A 27,382-nucleotide genomic window follows, 5' to 3' on the forward strand; every position below is an offset into this window, starting at 1 on the left:
GCCAGCTGGCTACCAACAGGACCCCCCCCCCGCCCCCCCCCCACGCCCCCCCCCCCACGCCCCGCCTCAAAGGGAGTAGTTTGAGTTTTCTTAAGTGACTGGGGTATCTATTATGTAGATCAGCAGATTACTAAAGCTCTGTGATTTTAAAGAGACCTAAACACAACTGGGGACCCCTCCCAACCTTCAGGCACACACTAATCTTGTTAGTACTGTCACTTCATACATGTGTAAATGACAATATTAGGGACACTTAAAGAGTTGTGGGGCTCTGTGGGACCTTGGCACATAGCTGAAGGCTACACACTAGTTGCTGGGGGGCTCCTGGGGATGTTTACATCATCACCATATTTTTCTGGGTCCCTGATTGCTGTTGGAGGATTTGGATTGCGGTTGGATGATTCTGTCGTTGCTGCTGGCTGCTGCAGTGATCTGGGTACTTTTTCAAGCTAGGTCCTCTGCATTGGTTCATGTCATAGGAAAAATTCAGTCCAGTAACTTTTAGTTCATTGGTTCTCAGCTGGGGCTGTTTTGCTCCCTGGGGGACATTTGGCAATGTCTGGATGCATTTTTGGTTGTCACAGCTGGGCAGGGGATGCTACTGTCACCTAGTGGGTAGAGGCCAGAGATGCTGCTAGGGCAGCCCCCCACCACAAAGAATTATCAAAATGTCATTAGGGCTGAGGTGGAGAAATCTCGCTTTAACATAGGTGTTTATTGAACAACCGTCCTTCCGTGAGTCCTGAAACTAAAGAACAGACTCAAGTATAGGAGAGAATATTAAAAATGAATGATACCCCAGTTTGCAAATGTACATTTTAAGTTGTCTTTTTTGCCAATTACTTTCTGTACTTAAAAATATCTTAGTGGTTTACTAGAGTATTCTTCAAAAAAAAAAGAAAAGATTAAAACTACACAAACATGATGATACAGTAAAAGCTAGTAGCTTCCCATGCTTGGAAAAGGGTTGTGATGCAGAGAAGAGGCCCTGTGTGCTGTGTTTGTTTGTTTGCTGTGGTCTAGCACTGGGTTTAGATTCTACCTGGTTAATAGAAGAGATAATGGGAAGTCATTATATTTGCATTTCTCAAAATGCTAGTCTTCCACTCACCTAATAGTCTTTTTTTTTTTTAAGTGAGAGATCCAAACCAGATCATCTTGCTTCTCACAGAATACTGAAATTTTTTTTTTAAAGGTATAGTTCCAGATTATCTTCTAGGATTCACATTTTGCTTTCTAAATCCTGTTCTTAAAAGGAACCATCTATTGACAGTGCATCATCAATTTCGTGGCTCCTCCATGACATTTCTGGGGAAGTAAATGAAAGGTGTAAATTAAGAAAAGCAAGTGTTTGTGGTTCCCACTTTAACCTTCCGTTATGTTAAATGGCTTTGCTGAAGAGGGCTGTCACTGCTCTTGAAAACTTGGGAAAATCTGCAGCAAGCTGTGCCATTAGTTGCCTTTTAGAGCACAGGATGTTTGATGTGAAAATTATATGGCCACATCTAATTGTGTGTATTTCACCCCACCAAATATCAACTAAAGAGATGACTCTCCCCCCTCCTCTGGTTTTTAGTTAAATTGTTTAACCTGAATTTCATGCTGTTAGGAATTGCATTCCAGTAATTCAAGTGTCATTTTTCAATGTCTTTTGTTTAGCAGCATGTCTGTATGACCCAACCATATAAATTTCTAGACATCTGGCGAGAGCCGGTTATCAATCCCTCCCTGACTTGGGGGATGATAAGGCCTATGACCCCTACCCTTCCCCCATAATTTACGCTCCTCCCTGTGCCCTGTGGGAGTGTAGCCAGCCAGTGGAAAGAAAACAGAAACTTTCTGGACCTCTGCTTCCTGTAAAATGGGAATAATAATTCTTATCCTGCCTGTTTCCCAGAGTTGTGTATTTGTTTCAAATAAAATGTGCTCAGAATTCAAATAGAAAGCAGTTAGACAGAGATGAGATAATGGCAGTTTTGCCAGTTGAAACTTCAGAATTTTTTAAAAATAAGTTTCTTCACATAACCCATTTAAAGTGGACAAATGGTTTTTAGTTGCAACCATCACCACAATAAATTTCAGGACATTTTCATCGTCTCAAAAAGAGCCTCCAGACCCGTTAGCTATCACTCCCCATTTCCCCCAACTCATCCCCCGCCCCCCATCTACCTCCTGTTTCTATGGATTTGCCTATTCTGGACATTTTGTATAAATGGAATAATACAACATGTAGTCCTTTGTGATGGGCTTCTTTCACTCAGCATAGTGTTTTCAAGATTCGTCCATGTTGTGGCATATATTAGTATTTCACTTCTTTTTTATAGCCTAATAGTATTCCATTTAATGGATAGATCACATTTCATTCATCCATTCATCAGTTGATGGTAAACTTCAGAATTTTAAAAATATTCAGCCAGTCCGTGTTTGTTTTAACTTTCAAAATTATCCCTTCCTATTTATCGGAAGTCCAGTGCTCTTATGGTAGTGACTGTTGTGGGGCAAAGATTTCCAAGTCTATGAGTGGTCTACATATTTGAACAAGTACCACAACTAGACTCTACCTGGAACCAACCATTGGATAGAGAGTCCATGGTCTCGCTGAAGCACTGACGGCTTTTAATCTATAAAGGTAGTAACTGTTGCTAGTAACTCTTGCTGTAGGTTGACTAAGGATTAAGAGATTATCTCCTGTGACTTAAACACGCCCTGATAGGCGCTGTCTCCTTTGTCTTCATTTTTTCCTCAGGTGGGAATCCCTCAAATGGCACCCAAAAGATAGTGATCAGAGGAGGTTATTCCAGCCTGGGGAGTCTTTTTGTTTTGTGTTTGGTTTGCTTGTTTGTTACTGTTTTGGTTGTTGGTTTCACCTATTGTAAATATTAAGAGGCCCAGGTACGTTTACATTCTGGAGATAGGAAAATTCACTTTGCCCACATTGCCCACACTGGCTCCTGCCGGCACTGTGGTTGACGTGGCCGAAGGCAGACTTTCTCTGCGCAGGGTAGACCCAGCCTGGGTCAGCTGCTTTGTAATCCGTCCTCATCACTACCCTCCAAGACTGTTTCTGGCATTAAGGTCCCTCAAATACTTTGAGGAGAAACTTTTCAAGGAAAACCTGATTTTTTTCCTTATTGGCTGCACATGTTAGACATCTGAAGATGATTTTCACCTTAAGAAGCAGGGAACCCTTAATCTTTAAGAGAACCCTGAACACTAGGTGTTCTCGTAGAGCCATCAAAATGAGAATATGGGAATGATTATTCTGGGCTCTGCACTTTGGTAGGTGGGCCCATCCATGTAGTGGTGGGAAGAAGTGGGGCAAGATGGGGTTGACTCCAGAGACGGTGTACCGTCTCTGTTGCCTTCTGTACACACCACGTGCACGCATGGGCACATACCCACACACAGTTTAGGATTTGGTTTTCTCTCAAGGGTCTCTTTAATCTAGTTTTTACTAACAAAGATATAAATGTTTGGGGTAGAAGGAGATATCCAAAGGCTTGAGTGGCACAGGGGATAATTTATCCCAGGCCCCTTATCTCTTATTCCGTGACTCCAACTCCCCCTTTCAAGCTGAGAAACCCCAAATACCATAGTACTAACAGAATTAATTACAAAGCCGCTGACCCAGGCTGAGTCTACCCTGAGTAAAGAAACCCTGCTTTCTGCCACATCACCATGGTCCACGTAGGACCCATTATGGTTGCTCCAAGCATGTGCCCAATGACAACAGTGGTGGCTGCTGAAGTGATCCAGTTGGCAATAGCCTGATTCTTTCTGGGGATGACAAATTGGGGGCGAGTATCCTTTTGGAAGCAGGGAGGTTAGTGAGTGGAGTTGGCGAGCCTTTCCCCAAATTCTTGTGTACCTTTCCATTCTGAATGACGTGGTATCCAGATTGATCCTGCCTGTGGGGGAATCCATTGTTTCTGAATATTTATATCCTTATATATTTTTTATCCTTCCAATGTGATTCCTCCTTTCATAATGAACTTTTTTCAAACTATTTCAATTTAATAAGTTTTTATGCAATTAGCATAGTGCGTTTCAACCAAATGGTTTGTTTTCATAAACACCCGAGAAGGTTTAAATAACATTTTCTCATAAATTAGCCCTCATTTGCACAGTTATTCAGTTATTGCACCATGAAGACCCTCTGGAGTTGATGTTGTCAGGAAACGTGTTAGTAGAAAGTAGTATGTTATTATCTAATGCTAATAATTGGTTAGTAGAAATGAGAAAAGAAGACATGTAATTGGGGCTCCTGTGGCTAACAAGATGTGAATTATGAAAGCATTTCCAGGAGAAATTCCAGGCTTGTTCTAGAAACCCGTTATTTGCATTTTAAAACATTTGGTCTCCATTGATAGAGGAGGAGGATGCTGTTTATCAACACTGCTTTCTTTTTCAGAGCAAAGCACTCTAAATTTCCTGAGTGGTAACCAGATCCCCAGGTACACCAGCCCCTATGTTGTCTTTGCAACCCCCCAATCCCATTTTAGGCTGCTCATTGTCTTTTTGTAGGAGACATGTTGGTTTTTAAAGAGAGGATTGTCTAGTAAGCATCACACGTCCCAATCAGTCTCTCTTCCCTCTTGGCCCCTTTATTCTGCACAGTGCTGTCTGTGGTCCTCCGTGGCGTAGCATTGCCTCACATTCCTTCCCAAAGGCTTGCCTGGGAGAAGGAACCTCCCTTTAGCAAGAATCTCATTCAAAACACGGTGTTACGATTACTCTATTAGCTGGATTCACAAAGCTTTCTGCAGCCTGTGATTCTTGGAACTGAGCTCTGCCTCCAGTTCTTCATAGCATTCATTGCTGGGGAAGGTAGATGGGCTTATATTTTATGCCTGTACATGTGAATCAACTCCTCTTCTCTGACAGTTGGTGACAAGCGTGGCTTTTCATGGGCTTGCTGGCGTTTTGCTTGTCTGAGAGATCACCCCATTACAGGGGCTCTCTGTTTCGAATGCAGATAATGGACATGGAGGTAGCTTCGCTTTTCCACCCGCTGAGGTCACAGTGGAACCTCATCACTGTTGAAGGAAAAAGATGGAGCAATGCCCTGGTGCTCTGCTAGCGTATGGGCATCCAAGGAATCAGGTTGGCCTTAGAAAGGATTCATTTAGTGTTCCAGCCATGCCTGTTAAGAACTTCATTCATTTTTCGCATGTGTTAGCTATGTTCCAACTCTGGATAATGTTAAGGTTAGCCACTTTGTGTTATTACCTTTCATCCCGGTAAAGCCCGGACCTTTCCTTAGAGAGCAAATTTAGTGTAGGTTTCAGTTAAAAAGTAAAAGTATCCTCTTTATTCAAAATTACCCCAATTTTTTTTTAAAGTTTATCCCAAACTCCTTAAAAAACCATTTTGTACCTACTTTTCTTTGTTGTTTATGATACCATAATGAAAAAAAAATGTTTTATTTCCTTCTCAGTATTTGATATTGAGAAGTATTTTCCCTCCCAGAAAACAAGTTGGCAAATTTTTTTTTTTGACTGAGGAAGATTCGCCCTGAGCTAACATCTGTGCCAACCTTCCTCTATTTTGTATGTGGGTTGCCGCCACAGCGTGGCTGACGAGTGGTGTAGGTTCATGCCTGGGAACCAAACCCGGGCCACCGAAGTGGAGTGTGCCAAACTTAACCACTAAGCCAGGCAAAATTTTCTTTTAACCAATAAGCGCCTTTTGAAATGATGTTGCAAATTCCCATTGATGATGCCTTCTCCCTAAGATATTTTTCCTTGGCCGCGTGGAGCTTTCATCTAATGAAAGAAAGCTTGACTATGCGTGAGTTGCTTTTCTCCTAGACTGTAACTTTCTTCGGTACCCTTTTATTATATAATTAGCGTGTCCAGAAATGGAGGCACATTGGATCTGTACTTAGAGTGATTTGAGGACCTAATGGACCCCCCCCCCCCCCGCCTCTGCATTCTGCTAGCCCTGCAGAACTAGAGTATGTTGGAGGTGGGCAAGGCCCTTAGAAGTCATTCAGCAGCTGGCACCCTCATGTCACATGACAGACTGAGCCCCAGAGATACATGGCACACACAGCTAGTTAGTGGGAGGTGGCGGTGACACTGAGACCCCACATCTGTCTCGGTGCTGAGGTTGGGAAGAGGTGAACTGTGCTTTGTGAAAGGCAAGTGTAAGGATGGACTTAGCATTGGCTCCTTTTGTGTTCATTCTGTTTTACCTTCCATTTGGATCCTGGTCTCTTTCTCACTAAGATGAGGTCCCTGAAGGCCAAGTCAGACTTCATTTCCACATCCCTGGAGTGTAGGGATGGTGATTACGTTTCGCCTCATGCCATCTCTGAGCAGGGTGCCTGAGTGATGGTGAAGAGGGAGTTGTGGGACATGAGCTGGCGCTTGCCATCCCTGACCGTGGGCCATCGTCTCTGTATTGGATGATACTCGCCTACCTCTGTGTGCGTGTGGGCATGCACACGTGTGCACACACACACACCATGCACAGACTCTCATACCTGTCACTTCCACGTGCTCACATTTTTGAAAAATAATGTTGCCTACATTTGCCTCATCAGCAATGGTATCCTAGTTTGGGCTCACCTTTAATGACAAAAATAGTAGCTTGTGTGGAGCCCTGATTACAGTTTCTTTGCATTAGTGTTCAGTTGTTTAATAGCATATTCAAATGTAATTCGTTCCCATCAAAGTTACCTCACCTTCAGAGGTGAGAATTATTGATGGAACTTAAAGCTGGATCGACATGACCTGTAAAGATGTGAACTCTTTCCCCATGTTTCTGTTGTATGTGTGGGTGTTGGTTGGATGGTTGGATGGATGGTTGCTGTTGCTTATTTGTCTTTTGGTGTCCTTGTTTGTAAACACGTGTGTGTGTGTGTGTGTGTGTGTGTATAAGTGGGTAAATGATAAAGAAATAATGAGGATTTTACCCTCTTAACCAATTTAAAAAAATGTGTCATTTTACTAGTTTGCTTCTTTAGTGGAATGACTTTTGTCAGTGCCCTTCAAACAATGCATTTGTTCCTCCGAAAATGCTGCGTTTTCAAAATAAAATTCTTCCATGTTATGCATAGACCCCTGAGCTCCTAGTTGTAAAATCTGGGTGTTAGTTTATTCTTTTCTAACTGTGTAGTCCTGGGTAGGTCCTTTTACATCTAGACTTAGGGATGTAAAAACAATTGTAAAGAATGAATTTGATTACATTATTTCTAAGACCCATTCCATTTTGTAATTCTGATTTCTTTTAGACATGCACAGATAATCTTTTCCCTCTTGCTATGGGGGACAAAACACGTGGAAAACACAACCCAAATGTGTTAGTCAGGGTTCTCCAGAGAAACAGAACCGATAGAGGGTGTGTGTGTGTGTGTGTAATACATGAGATTTAGTATAAGGAACTGGCTCACACAATTATGGAGACTGACAGGTCCCAAGATCTGCAATCAACAAGCTGGAGACCTAGGAGATCTTGTGATGTGGTTCCAGTCTGAGTCTGAAGGCCTTAGAACCAAGAGAGCTGATGGTATATAGTTCTAGTCCAAAGGCTGGCAGGCTTGAGACCCAGGAAGGGCCAATGTTTCAGTTTGAATCTGAAGGAGGGAAAAAAATCAGTGTCCCAGTTTCAAAGGCAGCCAGGCAATAGGAATTCCCCCTTATTTAGGGGAGAGTTCAGGCCTTTGTTCTATTCAAGCCTTCAACTGATTGGATGAGGCCCACCCACATTAGGGAGGGCAATCTGCTTTACTCAGTCTATCAGTTTAAATGTTGAACTCATCCAAAAACACAGGAATCCTCAGAGGTAATGTTTGGCCAAATATCTTGGCACCCCATGACCCAGTCAAGAAGACACCCAAAAAAAACAATCGCACCAAACTTTTCTGAGGGAAAATTTAAAACCTTTGCCTTTTTCTTCCTGGCTAGGAGGTGCGTTCAGAATACCCCCAATAGCCAACAGCTACTGGCTAAATTCAGTCTGAATAACATTATTTCATACAAAATCTTAATCTCCGGAGGCTTTAATATTTTTGTTTTTTAAAATGCTTTTCAGCTCCTCCTTCTATATTCTTTTCTTTTTTGTTTGTTTTTCCTGGCAGAGCAATTTGTACTTTCTAGCTGACTGGGTTCCATTCTGTTGCATTACCATTTGAATATTGCCCAGCAGGCTGTGGAAGGGGACTGTAAGCTCATAAAGAAACAGAATAGTGGAATACACAAATATTGCTACGACGTTTTCCGTGGCACGTCTTGATTCTTGATCCACATGGTCACATCCAGAACTGGTCAACACACCGCGTCATCAGATGCCGAGTCCCCAGTGAAAATGAAACCCACCACCCCCTCTGCCTACCTTCTCTCTTGATAACTTCACCTTCCCCAGGAGCGCACCTCTTGAAATCCCCTGTCACAAATAGGCGGTGCTTCCAGAGAAAGCTGGGAGGTGGATTGTAGCGCTGTTAAATATTCATGGCCCCTCCTTTCTGGAGACCACATCTTAGAGGAGGTCAGTGCAGTCAGTGGCTTCGGAGGCGCTAGAGGAGCAGGAGGGCCGAGTGGCAATTCCAGCGGGTGTGTGGTTGCTCAAGGTCCCCCTTTCCCTTTCCCAGAGACTGGTCACAAGCCATATTCATTCTTATTTCAAAAAGTACCAGATGCCTACTCCAAGATATGACCTTGTAACAACCCCCTAATCATGCCAGGAGCATGAAACTTACGTGGCCTTTATTCACTTTTCCTGGAACAACTCTAGTTTTTTCCACATTACTGTTTGATTTACTGTTTGATTTGTGGATGGACAATTACTGAGGTCTGACTGAGGTGGCCAGTCTGCCCCAGTCAGGATACCTCCCTCTCTCCTCAAACACAGCTCAAACTAGTCTGTGCAAAATGAATGTATTGACCCAAAACTGAACAGTCCACAGGTAGCATGCATCAGGCATGGCTGGATCCAGGGGCTCACATCCCAGGACACCTTTTCCCTCCAGCTCTTGGCTCTGCTTTCCTCCAGGTTGGCTTCATAGCATGGAGTCAGGTTCAAGTCTAGATTGATCTTAAACTTCTCCCACAGTTCTGAACCAGTGGCTGTGGTAGGGGGATGTAATGTGCTGAGTGCATTTGGACTGAGTACCCTTGCCCATCCCTGGAGTTGGGGGTGGGCCCACTCCATGTAAACTGCATGGCTTGAGAGTCGAGGTAGTGCCTCCTAAGTAGGTCAGGGTACTATTACCAGAAAAAGCATGAGCGGATACTGAGCAGACACCTTGGTAGACCTCCACTTCCTAATCCTTAGGATCCGTTGAAGAGTTTTGTGCTTATTAGGGGAGAGTCAACTACAGTTCTTTTATGGTACAAAAGGATTTTATATTTGTATATACATTTGAATTTGTTTATAAGACATCTTATACTCCCCCAAATTTGAAGTGGCTTATAAGACTTCATATTATGCAAAAAGGTTAGAAATGAATAATTAAGGAAATTAGAACAAAGAGAAAAGTAGGGTAGGCCCATAAGATAAGATGGGAATAAGGCTAATCTCACGAATTTCAAAGCTGACAGCTCTTAGAGGACTGGGAGAAGTGACCAGCAAGTTTGGCTCTGAGGTTCCCAGGAACGGAAGAGCATCAGGATCTTGTACAGAGGGGAGTGAGTGTGTGTGTGTGTGTGTGTGTGTGTGTGTGTGTGTGTGTGTGTGTGTGTTACATTTCCTCATACGGCACAGGCCTCTGTGGGAGTCCAGGCCCTGAGGAGAGACCATGGGAAGATAATAAAGATGCTGTGGTCCATGGCAACCTTGGATACATTTCTCTTCCAAACTCCTCTGGGCCTCGTGCCCTTGGGAATGTTGCCTCTTTGCCCTCAGCATTGTGTTAGAACACAAAGCAAGCAGACAAGGATTTAAACCCCGATATTGCTGGGTTCTTTCCAGGAACAGTTGGAGGGTTAAACTATGTGACCTTTGGTGGGAGGCAGTAAGGTGAGTCACTGCTGTGACAAGGCAGGATAGGATCACCTTAGTTGTAAAGCTGGGCCCATCTCGCAAGTGGACTCATGCTTGCCTAATGACTCACGTTCCTGTTTACAAATGAGCGCTGTGGAGAAATGCAAGGTGGGAGGCTCTGCTTCCCACATGGAGACCAGGGACCTTTAGGGATGGGCAACCAGTGCTTTCTCTGGGGCTTGGGCTGCCCTTCCTGGGTAGTAGACCTCGGGGCTTCTGGCCCTGGTGGCTTTCAAAGTCCAGACACAGGGACAGCTGCAGCCAGCGAGGGCCCTGGAGTAGCACCAGTTTGCAGGCAGTGTGGCCCCTTCTCATTTTGAGAGTTCACTTGGCCTTTGGATGGTCTTAATCCACCTGGATAACCGCCCCTCCCCCCATGGGAGGACCAGGTAAATTATTCTAGAAATGTGGCTGCTGTTTTGTAGATTTGTACTTTATTTCCATCAATTTCCTATATCCCAGAGTCTTCAGTACCCTCTAGGCTCCTTCTGCTATTTAGTTAATATCAGAACGTGAGATACTGGGTGTTGTGCTCAATCTCATATTCTTAATCCTGAATTCTGTTATTCGGCATTAAGAAGGGTGAAAAATTTGTTCATGGGATTTTCCTTCATAAAACTTTAAAAACTAGACTAGAGAAGATATACATCCTTTACGATGAACATAAAAATAGATGTAGACATTTTCTTTTTTTAAAGACAATTAGAATATTTCTTTGTTGTGAAATAGCCCTTCTCAGACCCCAGGTTGCTCTTTATCCCCCTAAATTCTCTACCCCGTTTATAGAGCGGTAGTCAACATCTGGACAGACAAGCGAGTCTACACAGCAGCACCATGAATTGACTGAGACCTGGTCCAGATTCCCCCTCTGCCATTTACTAGCTGTGTGACCTTGGGCATGCTCCTTAATGTCTCTGAGTCAGTTTCCTCCTCTGTAAAATGGGCATGACAATACCTACCTCACAGGGTGGTTGTGAGGAGTAGTGATTCACATGCACATTCCTGTCTAGAGCCCCAAACAGAGTCGGCAGTCACTGAGCTGAAGCAGCTCTCAGGATAGGGCTCCAGCCAGGCTGAAATGCAGTACAGCACATACTTCTTGAGCACGCAGCAGGTGTGCTGCCAGATACTTCGAGGGGTCCAGAGATGTCAGCGTAGTTGCTTTTCTCCAAAAGATTGTAGTGTGGCAGAGGGAAGGATGTTAAGACAGATCCCCAGATAGCTCTAGTATTGAGTGGGACCATATATAAGAAAGGAGTAGAAATATCAGCAATATCACATGGTTTAAACTAATAGAGATTCAGTAAGGTAAGTTGCGAGAGACAGAGGATGCTAGCCAGCTGGCTCACTGGAGCCTCAGAGGAAGGAGTGGCCATGTCCACTGGGGGAATGATGGGCAGAGGTGGGGATGGTGGGAAGGATGCAGCAGAGAGGCTATAGAGAGGAGGTTGTGTTTAAGATGTTGCTAGAGGGGGCTGCAAGCTGGACAGCAGGGAGGTGAAAGAGTTCCGGGTTCGTGTTGGGAACCATCATCCTCCCCGCTCGGAGTTTGTAGAGAAGTGTGGGTTAGAAAGTCAGGCTGGGGGCCATGAAGACCTTGGTGACTGCGTCCCCCTCCCTCCCAAGCCTCACTCTGTTCCCCTTTCTTCCTGGCAGCAGTGCCCCCTCCCTTGCTGCACTCAGGGACATGACTGTCAGCACTTCTACCCCCCCTCAGACTTCACTGTCAGCACTCAAGTCTTCAGGGACATGAAAAGGAGCCACTCCTTACAAAAAGTTGGGGAGCCCTGGTGTTTGGAGGTAGGTCTCGGAGCAGAATGACGGTATGAGATGAGCTAGCCCTGGAATGAAACCACCCATCCAAAGTTGACCATCTGCCATGGTCCCTGAGTTCCCGTCGGGTCGCTGTCATCTCAGGTGCCGTGATGTCTGGGTGCACCGGCCACTGATAGGTTTATCATAGCCATAAAAATGCCAGTTTACGAGGAGAGGGTGGAGGGTGGTGCTCCGTGAACCCAAGGCGCCTGGCTCCCAGTAAAAGCCGCGTGGTTCAGCGTCACGAGTAGCTTCCGTGGAAGTGATGAACACCACCTTGTCCCATTAAACTTGACGCACAGGAAATTATTTCCTGGGACTCTTCACAGCTCCCTGTGGAAGAGAAGTTACCACCTCAACTCTGCCTTTGTTATTGATTCTTTAGAACTTACAGATTTTCCCTTAGAATCCAGGGTGCTGAGAAATGCTCACTCCTCTGCAGTGATACCTTCCCGAAACGGCTGTGAATGGCTTTTCTCGCCCGTCCTGCTCTCCAAGGACAGGAAGCATTGTTAATTTCCTTTAAATAATTCAATACGATGTCAATACCCCACACTGCTCCGTGCTTCGGAGTGACAGTTCTCTTCAAATTAGTAGTCCCAGAGAATAAAGAACATCTAGAACATGCTTTCATCTTCAGAAAAGCAAAAGTCAATGCAGATAAAAAATTTTAAAGTAACTCTTTAGACTTAAGCAGCAAATGGTTTAGTACTATTGCTAGCTTTTTTTTTAAAGAAAAGTGAATATTTAAGAGCCAATTAGTAAAGTCTCTGTGTTTTAAAAACATTTATTGTATACCTACTGTGTGCTGGGCTCTGTGCTCTGTTAGGGTCACAGGGACAGAAACCAGGCAGCTACCTGGAGTTAATATGTAACAGGTGTCCCTGTGTCTTGCCTTTGGAGAGAGAAAGGGTGGACTAAATCATCTTTAAAAGCTTGTTCTAATTTAAGAAGTAGTAAATAGGCTTTTAAGAGAACTGGCGACATGTAAACAAACATATAGAAGAAAAGGTGAATACCGACATTCTTTTTACCTATGTATAATCTGTTAATGTCTGGATGCATTTCTTTCTTGTCATTCATGTGTCTAAACTTTAAAAATGTTTCACAGAATGGGAATTGTACCTTACACGATTTTGTATTTTCTTTTCCGTTGATATAACACCAAGGATGCTGTCATTCACTAGGACGGGTCTTGATTCTGGGTAGTAACTTCATGTGTTAGTGTCTTGTGGAAATCTTGCTGTCTAACCATCCCTTTGACCAGATGTGAATAAAACTGAGGACGTTTCTGGGGTCTTCTGAACACCCCCCTTCTCCCTCTCCTTTCATGCTGCCTGTACCCGGATGCCCTGGAGCTGGTGTATGTGTAAGGCCCGTTTCCTTTACTTGGCCTAGGCTGAGAGCTCGGAGGCCCCTTCTGTGCAGCCCCTCCCTGGGCCGGCTTTTAATAAGCATAGCTGTTCCTTCTGACTGTGGATGATAAGGCCATACCGAGCATAGCTATTCCTCCACCAGGGCTGGAAAGTGGTGACTCATTAATCTTTGGTCGGACTTATGAGGTAGATAAAGGAGAACCAGGCACCCATTTTGAGTATGAGAAAAATGAAACAGAAAGACTGGATTTCTTCCTTATAACTCGAGACTGCAGGCGCCGATCGGATCCCCGGCGCCAGTGATGACGCTGGTTTCTCAGCTCTGCCCTCAGGACAGGGAACCATCTCCTAGGGAGGTGCCAGTACGCCCTGCTTCCGGGTTGGGTCTAAATTCCTACATTGTGAATAGGCCAGACGCACAGACACCACTCACGGGCTGTGTGAACTTGGTCAAGTTACCCAACTGCTCTGTGCCTCAGTCTCCCCATCAGTGAAGGGGGCTCATACATGGGCTGTTGTGAGCATCTGATGAGTTGACGCATATAAAGTGAGGGCTTGGCCAGAGGGGCTGGTGTGCTGGGTCACAGTGATGGTGTGTTTGTGTGATGGGCCAGCCACCGCTGGGGTCGCTCAGTTGTGCGGCATGCTTTCCATACAGGTTTTCGCGGAAATTAGTTATGTATCATTCGTGGTACTTGCTACTTTAGAAATTGCAGTGGTGTATGGAAGTCCTGATCCACAGCACGTGCGTGCTAATGGTGGCTCTGCAGCATAGTAGAGACTGCTGCACAGGATGGGAGTCAGAGCTCCATTTGAGTCCAACGTTCTCTCTCCTCTGTTGGCAAGGTGCTTCTCCCCTGTGATGTAATCCCTGTGTCTGTAAAAAGGGGATGGTTGTGGAATACCCGCCCAGCCTGCTTCACTGGGCACCTACGGGGATCTCCTGAAATACTGAATAAAGTGACTTTTAACACAGCGCTTCTGATGGTCCAGGCACTTCTGTAAGCAGTTTGCTTATGTTAACTCTTCAAAACCTGACGACAGCCCTAAGAGGGAGGTGCTGTGATTATTCCCATCTTTTAGATGAGCCACAGAGAGGTTAAGCAACTTGCTTAAGATCACACAGTGAAGGGGCAGAGCTATAACACTGCTCTTAATGAAAGACCCTGGCAGTAGCCCATGGTTCAGAGCCTTCCACACCAGCCATCTTCCACTTGCTGAAGGAGAATGTGGGGAGTCCTGTTCAACACCCAGCCTTCTCAGGCACTGGGAGGAAACTTCTGATTCAGGACATCCCAAGTCCAGTTTTGGCTTTACAAATACCACATTCTGGATACTTCTACCCCATCCATATTTAACTTTCATTGTCCCTTTTCTCTCTTTCCTTGCAATTCAGCGTGATTCTAACCCTTTATTAGCTCTCTCCTCGAAAGAATTAAGGTTGGTAGACCAGTTGAGTAAATATGACTAAGAAAGTCAATACCCACCTGGGCGGTCGTGAGTCATTCCTTTTTAGTTAGCTATTCATGGACATTTTAAAGCTAGCCATACAAAGCCATTACATTGGGGCTATTAACATGTTTAATAGTGACAATAATAGGGTGTGACCCATGGCATAAACGCATTCAGATAAGAAAGAAAGTGTTTTTCCTGTAATTGCTTAGTCGATACCATTTTCACAGAAATGCTTGCAAACAGACTTAAAAAGTTCTTTGTCTGGATCCTTCCCTTATTCCTTGCTTCCTTCCTCTTCGGGGCTTCTACAGACTTTTCCTGATCAGTGCCTGGGGATTAGCAGGATGGTCTTTTCTGATGTTTCGGTTGACCTACCTTTTTGCTAGTGTTGAGCCTATTTTTAGGGGTGTGTGTGTGTGTGTTTAGGGGACACATTATTGCTGGTACTTGCTTATTAACTTCTCAACTTATACATTTAAGGAAAAACAGAGACTTCTGCTAATTTTGCAAAGCTAGTCACATAGACAGGGAGTTAACCGTTTTGGTGAGAGGAAATGAAACTTTTCTAAGGTTTATTAGACCACATCCTATAAATCTGTGGCTTATTATATGTCTGATTTCTAAAAAGCATGGCATCACAGCTGAAGTTTTATTTTTGCTTGTTAGTCATTGAAACAAATATAGATGTTGCTTCATTTCCTTGGTGCTCTATTTTTCAGTACTTGTTATGTATGGAAAATTTGGATTTACACAACAAAGTGCAGTAGAAGGGAAGTATTTGCTTTATAAATCTCTGCCTTATAACTTTGGGTTAGCAAGCATTCTGTTAAGCTAAAATGTTTAATTTCTCCTCCACTCCTGATTACATAGAGAAGCAGGATGAGAAAACAGTAAAAATACCTCTCAAAGGCACAGTTAATATTTTGACATTCTTCTTTTTAGTCTTTTAAAAGATATGTTTTAAAAATCATAGTGAACTCTTATCGTACATGCAGTTATTTTATTTTACATCCGTTGTAGTAGAAACACTTTCCTATGTATGCCACGAAGACTCTTCATAAAACTTCTAGTGGTTGTCCATTCTAGAAGTGAGTGGTGTCAATATGCTTAGTCATTGCGACGCTGCAAACAGACTGTTTCTAAAGTTTCACTATTACACTGCAATTGCATCTTGTGTGGAGAGGGTGTGAGTTGAAAAGAACGAAGACAGAACGACTCTGGACATTCCGTAATGCCCTCATGGTGTATATGACCCATGGTTTAGCACATACAGCCCTGGATCATTCTGTGCGAGTGGACAAGCAAATTCACCCCCTTCCCCAAATTCATGCTCAGGGTGGGATGGCAAGTGGGACCACCCATCTTCTTTTGTCATTTCTTCCTTTCTCTCATTCTCTAGTTGCAAAGCTTCTTTGTTGAATTCTTCTAGGTTAAATGAGTGCGTGAATTTCCCTGCCGATTAACCTACGCCAGTAGTATAAAAGGACACCGCAGCGCCTAACTTGGAATTTCTAACGCCTGGGTGAAGTCACATTCCCAGCGCATCATGAACATGGTATAGTTCCCCCCTACTGGTCAGAGCCCCTACATGATTGACACAGCTTGGATACAACTGGGCAGGGCTCACCACAGGGAAAAAGGACTAGAGAGGGAGAGGATCATTCTGGGCCCTCTTTCCCATGTCTACCAGTCCTTGGATGGGATGCTGTGAACACTGTCATCTTCACTTCTTACACTTTCCTCCCACCCTGTGAATCTGGTATTCAAAGTAGGAAGCCCAGGCAGACTGCATGGAGGTCCCCTAAGGAGCTCATCCATGTGGAAGGTGGGGTGCCTTCCCACCCCGCGTCCAGGACTCCTGGGCCGCCTGACCTCCCTCAGATGCCGCAGGTTATATCACGGCTCTTATCTCGGTGGCTGCCTCCCTTTTCCCCCATTCTTTGTGAGTCACATATTTTCTTCAGGTCCTGTGTGACAAAGGTCATTAATAGAGAAGACTTGGGCCTTCGATGCCTGACGTGTTGTCATCCACATAGATTATTATTTTGGGTCCTCCCTTTTGTATTTCTGTGAGGTGACAGGTCAGTTTTTAATGGGCTAAACCGTGTCAAGGGAGAGTTTCAATTAGCCTTAAGACCGTTGATTCCTTATAGGGCCTCCAAAATCAAAATACTTGGTCAGTACTTCCAGAGAGAGTGTGGATGCTTTCACATGGTTTTGACATCTGTCAAGTCAGTGAGTCTGTCTCTCTTTGTTGTGACCTCTGTTTCCCAGAGTACTTTCCTATTATCAGTGTCTTTCATGATGTCAGGGAGGTAACTGTTTGGAATTTGGGAACAGAAAGGAACCACATTTCAGCCCAGACTCTAGAACTTAATTTACTCATTTTTATTAAGGGCAGTACTCGTTAGGTAAGCAAAGTGGAAGATTTTAGTTTTTATCCTTCTTTATCGGCCAGTCCTACGTACCTTATGTAAAAGGTATTTATTACATCAGCTGCTGCTGCTAGTTTAGCAAGAGATGCTATGGGGAGCTACATCATCTTCTCATCCTTTATTCCACACTTTTCCAACTTTATCCATCATCTCTGAAAGTCCATTTCAAGCCTGTTTGCATTAAAAAATGCAGTAGTAAAAAAAAATTTTTTTTTGTTTGGTTTGGAGCGCAAGGTAGTAGAAGTGGCATATTGTCCCTGATGAGGCCAAGTTCAAGTTTTTGCCGCCTTTTCCGTGGGCTGTCCTTTCCCCATCAGTGGCTGGCCTCTCCCCATCAGTGGCTGGCCTCCTCTACTTGAGCTGAAAATGAGGAAGGAGGTGGCCTTTGTACAGCCACAGCGTTTTTAACTCTTGGTTAAAAACCTCTTGGGATATGTGTGCTTATCCATGTGCACACGTGTGTCTCTGAGCCACGCCACCCAGAGCGTGCTCACTCAGCCCAGCCACCAGTGCAGCAGGAGAGAAAAACTCTTCTCTGGGAAGGTCTAAGTAAGAGGGCTGTTTGTGCTCAGAGCGAAAGTTTCTGTTTTGGAAAGGCCAGTTCCTTCTGAAAAGGGAGGGTGGGGACAAGGAAGGAACTAGAGACACCAGAGAAAGAAGAAGTGAGAGGCAAAGGGATTGAGAAGGAATTGAGGTGACCGAAGGACATGCGGCTGCCCCACTTGGTTTATCTCCCAACCCCATCGGTCGCTTGGTCTGCCAAGCTTTGCCTGAGCCCCTGCGTCGCAGCCCCGTGCCCTGGCGGCGGCCTCTTGCTGCTTAGGAAAACAGAGTTGGCAGGAGATGATGTTGGATTGAACGTGAGCTATGGGGTTGGGGTCGGAGGGATCATGGAGGCTCTCAATCACTGTGTGCTCAGGCTGGCTCCCCCGCTGGGTTTCTGGCGGGCCTGGTGGTTCTCCAGGAGCCAGTGTGACAGGTGAGGCCCTGGGAAATGAGCAGCCCCTCCACCAAAAAGTAGAAGAGACTTGTAACCATCCAGAAGGAGATCCGTTTGTTGGTTCTTCACAACTCTGTCTCTTGGACAAGTTTCTTTCCTCTTGCCACTTTTACAAGAACCCATGAGAAAGATGGGTGGAGGAGAAAGGGAAGGGGAGATTGTTCATGGTGTTTTTACTGGCTTCGGGCATACGTGCCGTTCTGAAGGGAAGGGGGGCCATTTCTGTGCCCTTCCTCTGTATCTGGTAGGCAGGGACAGCAGTGTCTGGGCATAGACACCTAGCTCTTGTGATGTATAGGTATGTTTGCTTCTAAAGAGAGTTGGACATTTGTCTCTCCTTGGCCCTGTCCTGCTGGGACCGTAAAAGGTACTCAGATCAGCTTCCCATGGGGGGCTGTCCTCGCTGCAGTGTTGCTTGGTTGGGTTACATGCAACTGTCTATTTTTTGGATTTACACTTCATATACTTCTGTGTCCCTGATTTTAGGTCTGGGCACCAGGTTTCTTTTGAGACGTGGGATTTAAAAAAAAAAAAGTTATATTTTAAAATACATCATACAACAAAATTTTTCTATTGGTCTACAGTTCTATGAATTTTAGCATAAATTCATATTATTACCGCCACCATCAGGATGCAGAATGGCTCCGTCACCTCATGCTGTCCCTTTATAGTCGCGAGAAATGTGGTTTTATTTTTACCATTTTTTCTATTTGAAAGGTAGCATTGACTTGATTCATCTCTTTCATTCAGAGGCTAATTTTTCATTGTTGATTATCCGAGTCTCTGCTCTACCCTTTCTCCACGCCTTCTCCAGCAAAAGAGATGTCACCTTAGCGCCTTGGTTGTCAGCTTGTTGGTTATTGACAAGTCTGGGTTGGATTTTCTACGTTTTGTACTGGCTGTTCTTGCCCACGCACCCAGAATGATTTGGGCCACTTTGTGGATTTAGGAGAATTCAAGCTAATTTTGACAGTGGCCAAAGAAAAATATAATTAGTGAGGGAATTATGTTATTGCTAACCGTAGGCTGCAGAGTGAAACGAAACGACTTTTTAATTATCTATATTATTCTTTCCCAGATGTCAGGACAGATTATCAAGGTTTGGGCATAATGTGTGAAATGAAGATGGTGCGTTATCTGTAGATTTTGTTGACCCAACATTGTTCTCCCAGACTGTCCTCACTTGTCCCATTACTTAGGTGAGACTGGGAATTGAGAGCGTAGAGCACCTGAGGTGCTTCCGTGGCCATCGGTGCATCCCCACCCAGGTTCTGGAACAAGCTGGTACGTGCATGGGAACACCAGAGCTGCTGTTGCACTTGCTGTGGGTCAGAGCTTATGCCTTCTTAGGGAAAAGTGAAACGCAGGGACATTTGTGTGGTGAGGATCCCGTGTGTGTGCTTGCCTTCCTCTTGGGCGATGAGGAGAGGTGACCTCAGAGGTCCCCAGCTCAGAGCTTCACACTTGACTGAATGGTAGATGATGCCGCAGCCATGGATTTTGCTGGGGAAGGGAACAGCAGTCGCACACATGTAAATTCTTGTGTAATCCAATTCCTGTCTTTGTAATTACTTGGAGACTTGCCATTGCAGTCAGTTGAGAAGTGACCCAGTGCAGAAAGCAGAAATTGTCGGGGAGCAGAGGGGAGGTAACATCTAGAAACACCATCGTAGCTCTCCTTCGGGCTTTCCAGTGTCTAAAATCGCTTTAGAATCGGGAAAAAGAATTACAACTGCCTTCTACAGATGTAACCCGACTTTCATGTCTGTACCCCTCTCCCCGCCCCTCTCTTGTCAGGCTGAAGGCATCTCTCGAGTATGGTGGAGTCAGGGCATCCACGATTTAGCTGAGAGGTGTGAGTTTTGCTGATAAGAAACTACTGTTGTCTGGCAACAGGTTTCTGTAGAGGAATGTCCTCCAGGTGGAAGAAGAATGATTTTCATTAAAAAAAAAAAAACAAAACCACACGCTAAATAAAGCAGCACAAGCATGGATCCCTCGGCAAAACAAGAGGAACAAAATAACTTGGAAACCAGTTGCTTTTCGGCATCCTGAAATGATAGGGGCACTTGAGAAAGCCAGTGGCGGCGTTCTTTTCCCAAGTGGAGCAAGTATGACCATGGGGCCTGGGTGCCTTAACTCTCCAAACTGCTTCTAGAAGAGCCTGCAGAATGATCAGCCCCTTCTGAAAATGCTTGCCATTTGTCTGATTGACGTCAGAAACATGATATCATTTCTACAAACACCCACATGAGAAGGGTTTTTTTTTTTTTCCTTATTTGGGTGACAGATTGCATGTTAGGGCACTAAAAGATGAAAGCACTAAATATTTACTTGAGAAAAACACAGCAAAAGATTCTCTCATCCTCCCAGCTGAAAACTGATGGGCTTAGAATTCCGTTCACAAAAATTACTGTCTGCTGTTAAACTTATTGCCATCCTCTGGGCATGATTAACAAGTTGGGTAGAAAGGAAGGTTGGGCAGGGGAGGATTGTACTGGATTCTTTTTCGTGTTGAGTGGAATAGGGTTGTTTGGTGATGCTGAGGTCCAAGTTAGCCAAAAGAAATTCCTTCCGTCTTCGATGTTGATCACCTCTTTCTGGGTCTTTAATAGGATGGTCTTCTCAGTGGATTTCCTCTCCATAAAAAGGATCTATTGGTTATTCTCTCTTTTGGATTTAATGATAAAGTTGTGATTCTTGCAAGCCTTTTTGGCATGAGCTATCTTGACTCATGAGAAGAGAGAATGTGATTCTTGCACTTGGTTATGGTTATTGCAGAGTCTGTTTAAATGGAATGATGAAGAGCATGGGGTCAAGATTCCATGAATTCAAACCCTGGCTTTGTTACTGGCTAGCTGAGGGACCATGTGTGTTTTTGTACTTTATTTTTCATTTATTGGGAGATTTCAATGAGTTAATGTATGTAAGGCAGGTGGTAAACACCTTTTTTTTTGTTTGTTTGTTTTGTTTTGGTGAGGAAGCTTGGCCATGAGCTAACATGTGTGCCCATCTTCCTCCATTTTGTGTATGGGATGCCACCACAGCATGGCTTGATGAGTGGTGCGTAGGTCCATGCCTGGGATCCGAACCTGCGAACCCTGGGCCGCCAAAACAGAGCTCACGAACTTAACCACTATGCCACCGGGCTGGCCCGTCAGTGGGTATTTTTAAATTCATCTCTTTGGTTTGGGAGGAAAGAAGCATGAACCCCATCCCTGGTAGAGGTGTGGTTTAATATGAATACTACCCACCACTTATTAAAAATCTGCTGTCCTTCAGGTTTGGAGTTCAGTTTTTCTTAAATATTCTTGTTTCACTCTTAGAGCTACGCCATGAGAGGAAAAACTATTATTATTCCAATTTTATATATAAATAAGCTATTAGTAACATTTATTGACTGCCTTTTATGTTCCAGCTCTGATTTAAGTGGTTGTTATATTTTACCTTCTTTAATCCTTCCAATAGGTAAGAACTGTTTTTCCCATTTTTAAAGAGAGAGAAACCCCCGCACAAAATTAAAAAAAAAAAAAATTGTCCTTGGTTCCACTGAGGGGAGTTGGTTGTCTGGGATTTGAAGGCTGGGTCTTCACATGTTTGTGAAGCCAGGGTACTCACCTCCCATTGTACCGCCACCTCTGTTCTGTAACATGTGAGTGGTCCCAGCTTGCCACGATCATGTATGAGAAGCATTGAGCAGACTCATAGATGCTCCCCAGATAATGCTGGTTTATGATAGTTGGGAAGAAAAATCTTTTATTACCGGAAGTTGTGGCTTGAGTCTCTCAGCAATTGGCAGCATAGATTTTTGTTTTGTTTTGTTCTGTTTTGTTTTGTGTGTGTGGTTTTGTTTTTTAAATAATTAGAAACAGTTAGACTCTTGTTACCACCCACAGTAAAAATTGCTTGGATCCCGCAAATTAAGGAGAAAAAAATTAGCCCCTCTGGTAGAATGATTAAAACAGGGCTTTAAAGAGGAAAGTTCATTTTGGAGGGTGAGCTTGAGATGTGAAAATGCTAGGGATCCCTTGCTTTTCACCTCCTCCTTTGTCTGAATTCAGAATCAAATCATGTTAACAGTTGTGGCCAGTGCATGTGAGAGATTACGTACAAGATGGCTCTGAGAGGAAACCCACATTTTTTTGTACTTATTAATGGTATGTCTTTTGTGCAAGTGGGTGTGAGGACTGAGAAGATAAAGCATATATTTACACAGTGTGTGGTCCTTTCTGCTGCATGCTACTACCCGTGAGGGTGGGCTAAGTGAAGAGGAGGAGGAGAACGAGGAAGCCTTAGCACGGCCTCAACAATTTCCATTGTATGGATGCATCGTTGAGGCAGGAGTAAGCCAGACCTCTTCCCAGGTCAAGAGGGCTGAATTAGTGTAGCTGGGACCTTTGGCTTCTTAGGACTGTGCTCTAATTATTCAAGCTGTGCTCCCACTTTTGTGCGAATAAAATCGGTGCCCTTGCATATATGTTGTTTCCCTCACTCTCACCCCCTCCTAACAATAAGGATGGGCCAGGGTCTGAGTTGATGCCTTTGGTCAAGTCAGATGTGCTGTCCATTGGAGATCCTTCGCCCTTCCCGTCGCCATCTTAACCCTCCTGTAGTTCCAAGACTGTAAGCAGTCACGTGGGTGAAGAGATGCTTTCCTAAACCTCATGAGCGCTCTAAGGATTTGCCTTTGTAAAAGAAGGAACATCCCACTGGAGGGATGTCTGTCTGTGTCCCATTTTAAAACGCATTGCTTTTGACTTCTCTTCTATGATGATTCCCAGGCAGCCTCCTCTTGCCATCCTGACTTGTTTAAATTTATGGGTTGTTGGCAAGCAATTTTTTGATGCTATTCTTCTCATAGCCAGAGGCCAAGATCCCTTGTGGAGCAGTGCCTGAATTTAATAGATGTCATCTGGACACCAGGGAGGGGCGTAGAGAAGCACTGGGGGAAAAGTCTTAGAAGTGAGATTCTGCTCTAATGCTATAGTCTCCCAGCCTCTTCTTTATGCCTTTCAGGGCAGTGCATCCAGAGTAATTGTTCTGGTGGTAGCACAGTATGGTGTGCCGTACCCTGTAATTTTAGGACAAAGGGTACAGTGTCCTAACGGACTTGCAGATGGCCTAAAAAATACATGGTGAGTTACACATTCAACTCGATGTTGAAAGTCTCAGCATTATTGAGCTCTACTCCTCCTTGTTTACAAAGCCGGAAGATCTGTCCATATATTTTGTAACATTGAGTGACACTCCAGGAATGTTTATTCTACTCTTATGGCTGTTTAGTGGCTTGGTTCCCAGGCCAGGTTCTAAGGTAGACAAGACAGTACCATCTTCGTAGCTTGGCAGATGAGGATTAAAGGGAGACTAGAAGTTATGGAGTGCAGCAGGGATGAGATGAGTCTTTCAGACATCAGACTTCTGACTGATTGCCGTCACAAAGGCCATTAACTTGACTTTGTGAGATAGGCTTGTTGTCTCCCTTTAGTGCTTCTGGACACGAATTATGAGAAAGGCTGCAAAATCTTAACTCCCAGGGTGACAGAACAGGGATACCAGTGCTTGGACAGCTCGAGTCCGTTTAGCACAGTGTTATTGAGCACTGCTGTGCCAGGTGCTGTTCTGGTACTGGGGCTAAGTGTGTGAGCAAGACAGAGTGAGGCCTTGCCTTCAAGGGGTGTACCTTCCAGCTGGAATCAGTGACTTGAGTCCCTAGGAAATCCTGCTCCCTTTTGGTCTCACACTCAGTCCCAGTCCACCCAGAGGCCTGCTCCTTTCTGAGACATTGTCATCAGAGGTTGCCTCCAGAGCTCCTGGAGGCCTCTGAACTCCCTCAATGATTGGATCTCTCATTTTGGTGTGAATGGTCTTGGTAGTGAGGCTGCCAAGGAAAGCCATAGTTAAAGAGGGTGTTTTTGAACAAGTCCACCTTCACAGTTTTGGGAGTTACCATGGCTGTGGTTCTGACCACAGCCTAGATACTGCCAGATCCATTTCTCTGCTTCTTCACTCCTCACTTCTGCCTAGTGACTAGCATCCTTTTGGTCCCATTCTCCTTCTCCTCTCCCCCAAATCTATTTTGCCCATCCAGTGGAATTTCTCACCACATTTCCATTCTTGCGCATGCAACATCAAGTCTTTGCTCTATCTCTCTTACAAGCACAAAGATCTAAGATACATACCTGTCTGCCGGACACAGCCTGTTCAGGCTCCAGGCAGACCAGAGTCTTGAGCATCCTAGCCTCTTTACAGTTTAGGAGGGGAGAGCAAAATTATTTAAAAGCATTGTAACCTGCAGCTATTTAGAATAGGGCAAACAGCCTTTAGCGCTCCAGTAATCAGTGTTTTTAATTAGGATCCTGATTTGTTAAGCAAGTATGTGGTCTCTAATTTAAAAAAAAAAAAAAGTTGGGTTGGCCTGGTGGCATCCTGGTTAAGTTCACAAGCTCTCTGCTTCAGTAGTCCAGGGTTCGTAGGTTCAGATTCTGGGCCCAGACCTACATACTGCTCATCAAGCCATGCTATGGTAGCATCCCACATAGAAAATAGAGGAAGATCAGCAACATGTGTTAGCTCAGGGACAATCTTCCTCACCAAAAAAAAAAAAATGTTATCTAGGGAGATTGACTGGGACTGTCTTGTAAGTAAAGAGAGAGTAATAAATTGAATGTCACTTAATAGGTAGTAGGCTCTTGATAAGGTTATTGTGCAAATGGGCCTGGGCTTCTGGTGCAAGACAAAGAAAATAACTCAGGTCAGACAAATGGACCTGAGTGACCTAAAAGTATTAATGCAAACAATTCCTTGAGCAACTAACCCCAATCAGAGGTGATTTGTTCACTGTGGTTGGGGTAGGTGGGTTGGTAGAGGCAGTTAAAGGATCTTAGAGTTGTGTGAGCTGACTGATAACTCAAACCTACCTATCTAGTCAAATCCTCTCTGCAAACCTGGGGAAACTGAGGCCTAGAAAGAGGAGATGACTGCTGGAAGGTCATGGTGTCATGGAGTCAGATAGTGGTAGAATCCAGACCTCTTGGCTTTTCTCTTTCCATTCTGCCACCTCTGATTCAAGGCAGAGTTTGATTTTGTGAACCATTCATGTTAAGTGCTGTTAATTTTAAGCTCTTTCTGGGTTAGTGTGTGAAGTTCACTGTGTTCAGTATGAATCTGCTTATTTTCTCCTGGAGAGATCCTGATTTTCTGGGATGCTCTGGGTGTTGACATGATGATGATCAGGAGGCTCATGATGGTGATGAGGATGCACTCATGTGATCATCTGCCGGAGGTTGACTAGGAAGAGGTGAGCCGGAATTCATACATAAAGAGCATTGGAAACGTTTCCAGCAATGAGTGTGCTTTAGCACTACATAGAAAATCCGATCTTACTGTTCATACGTGTATTTTGAATGATGGAGGCACAACTAGTCTTTGGCAGGGAATTCTGTCCTCTTACATAACCCACCACCTTCTTTCCCAGAGGACTAGTATTTGGGAATCCTTTTACAGTGTTGCTTTCTGGGCTTTTGTTAAAAAGTCAAACATAGAAATGTGTGAAAATGATCCTCTGAAAACAAGTTTGCCGCCAACACTATGTGATAAACCTTGGAAGGTATCTAGGTTGGGGATCACCCATACTTGCACTCAAAGCAGCCTTGACAGAGTTGACCACAATAAGAATGGATTCAAGTTCACTGGTGACTTTTAAATTTTTGCTAAGAGCTCTGTTCTGCCCCTTGCAGTCTCCTGTCCCATAACTGGGAAAAAGCTGATGGCCTGAGTCAAGTTCAGCAAGTTTGTTTTGACTTGCAGCCCATGATGGGAGTGAAGCTCTCATTATGTAATGTTAAGCTGGGCCCGGAATGTCAGCTGGGCTAGGCCTGCCGAAGCTTGAAGAGTTGGTTGAGAATGGGCTGTGTTTAGTATGACTAATCTAACTTGGCTGGGTAAAGGGGTGGGTGGGTGTCTCTTTGAGGAGAGATGTGGATGACTTGGCTATTTCGCATCTTAGCACTTTGTGTAAACTCTGCAGACAAAAAAAAAAAAAAAGTTGAGCCTTATAACCAACTAGTAAAATCAGGGGCTGTTGACTGATACCCAAGACTGCTGTAGAAATCTATGATCAAGACATCAAGGTATATCGCTTGCAATTAGGGAAATAATGCTTTTGGGTTATGTGAAATGGTGTTTCTTAAAGTAGCCTATATGCTCGCAGGGGTACTTAGTAATTAAAGCAATTATACAGAGTAAGCATTAGGTTCCTTAATAAAAATAGCAGTAAACCCTAATAAAAATTTAAAGCAGAGAGAGGTGGGCTATTTTCCTAATAAAGATTCCAAAGTATAATTTAAGGTCTGTCTGCTGACCTTCTTGGTCTTTATTTGGGAGCCTTTTTCTCTCTTTGCCCTCACACTCACTCCCCCAAGCTTCCTCTTGGCTCTTCTTAGGGGACAAAAGAATCCTATTTTTATGCAAACGTCTAGAGCTGAAGGTAGAAATAATCAGGAACCATGTTTGCACAATGATCCTGAAGCACAATGTAGTCCCCGCCCCGCCAGAAAAAGGTTGTATCTTGGTGGGGATGGCGGACCCCAGCCTCTGCCCTGCCCGAGGTAGAGGGGGGATCGCTTTTGTTTCTTCTCTCATGAATGGAAGTAAAGTGTTCACTGAACCTGGAAACACCTCCCTTTGTGTCCGGTGCTCTCCTAACACAGCCTGTTAAACTTGGGGCAGTCGCTCTTGGTGGGGGATTGAATGGGGCCATTGTTGGGGGGAGGGGCTCACACTGAAGCCATTGAGGGCATAGAGATGCCATTGTTTTCTGAGTAGTAAGAAAAGGAGGAAGACTCTGGGGACCTTCAGACATCAGTGTGGCCGCTGTGCTGACTGCTTTGCTAGGTTTGCTTATCCCTGAGGGACCCCCCCCAACCAGAGCGGTTTGGCAAGGTCAGTGTAGGCAGGCAGCACTGAGGAGCCCCCTGCAGTATAGATGTGGCGCCCCCTGCGGTATAGATGTGGTGCCCCCTGTGAACATCTGAGTAGCGTCCTTTACTCCCTATACCTGCCTTAGGCCCAGCCATCATTTCTGCAGGGGTGTTGCTGGTTTCCTCCAGGCATCCGAGTTAAAAACATTTGTTAAAAATCACTTCTTCCACCTTAGGAATAACAAACTCCCCCAGTTCCCTGCCAGGGACTTTTTCATTTAACTTCCCTTTTGCCATCTGGTCTTTCAGAGGCACTTCTGATCTTAATTATAGCATTCAGCCTTTGTTTATTTAAAAATCAGAAGGCAGATAGGCTATTGAGGGTTTATCTGTACTAAT

At 44.5% G+C, this 27,382-nt stretch overlaps 1 protein-coding gene across 30 annotated transcripts in view; it reads left to right on the forward strand.

Moving 5' to 3' along the window:
- The window catches only part of TCF7L2 (transcription factor 7 like 2), a 193,608-nt gene that overhangs the window by 108,930 nt on the left and 57,296 nt on the right, over window positions 1–27,382 (forward strand). For 9 of the 30 annotated variants that reach the window (XM_087432593.1, XM_087432599.1, XM_087432600.1 and 6 more), the window contains one exon: window positions 11,641–11,784. The exons of 19 other annotated variants lie outside the window; for them this stretch is intronic. In XM_087432593.1, coding sequence (XP_087288719.1) covers window positions 11,641–11,784 — 144 coding nt within the window. The remainder of the gene's footprint in view (window positions 1–11,640; window positions 11,785–27,382) is intronic. 2 more of the 30 variants (XM_087432595.1, XM_087432615.1) reach the window with 1 other exon arrangement.

Source organism: Ceratotherium simum, chromosome 6, assembly GCF_057802395.1.
Source record: "Ceratotherium simum simum isolate JZ-2026a chromosome 6, ASM5780239v1, whole genome shotgun sequence".
Classification (NCBI taxonomy): Eukaryota; Metazoa; Chordata; class Mammalia; order Perissodactyla; family Rhinocerotidae; genus Ceratotherium; species Ceratotherium simum.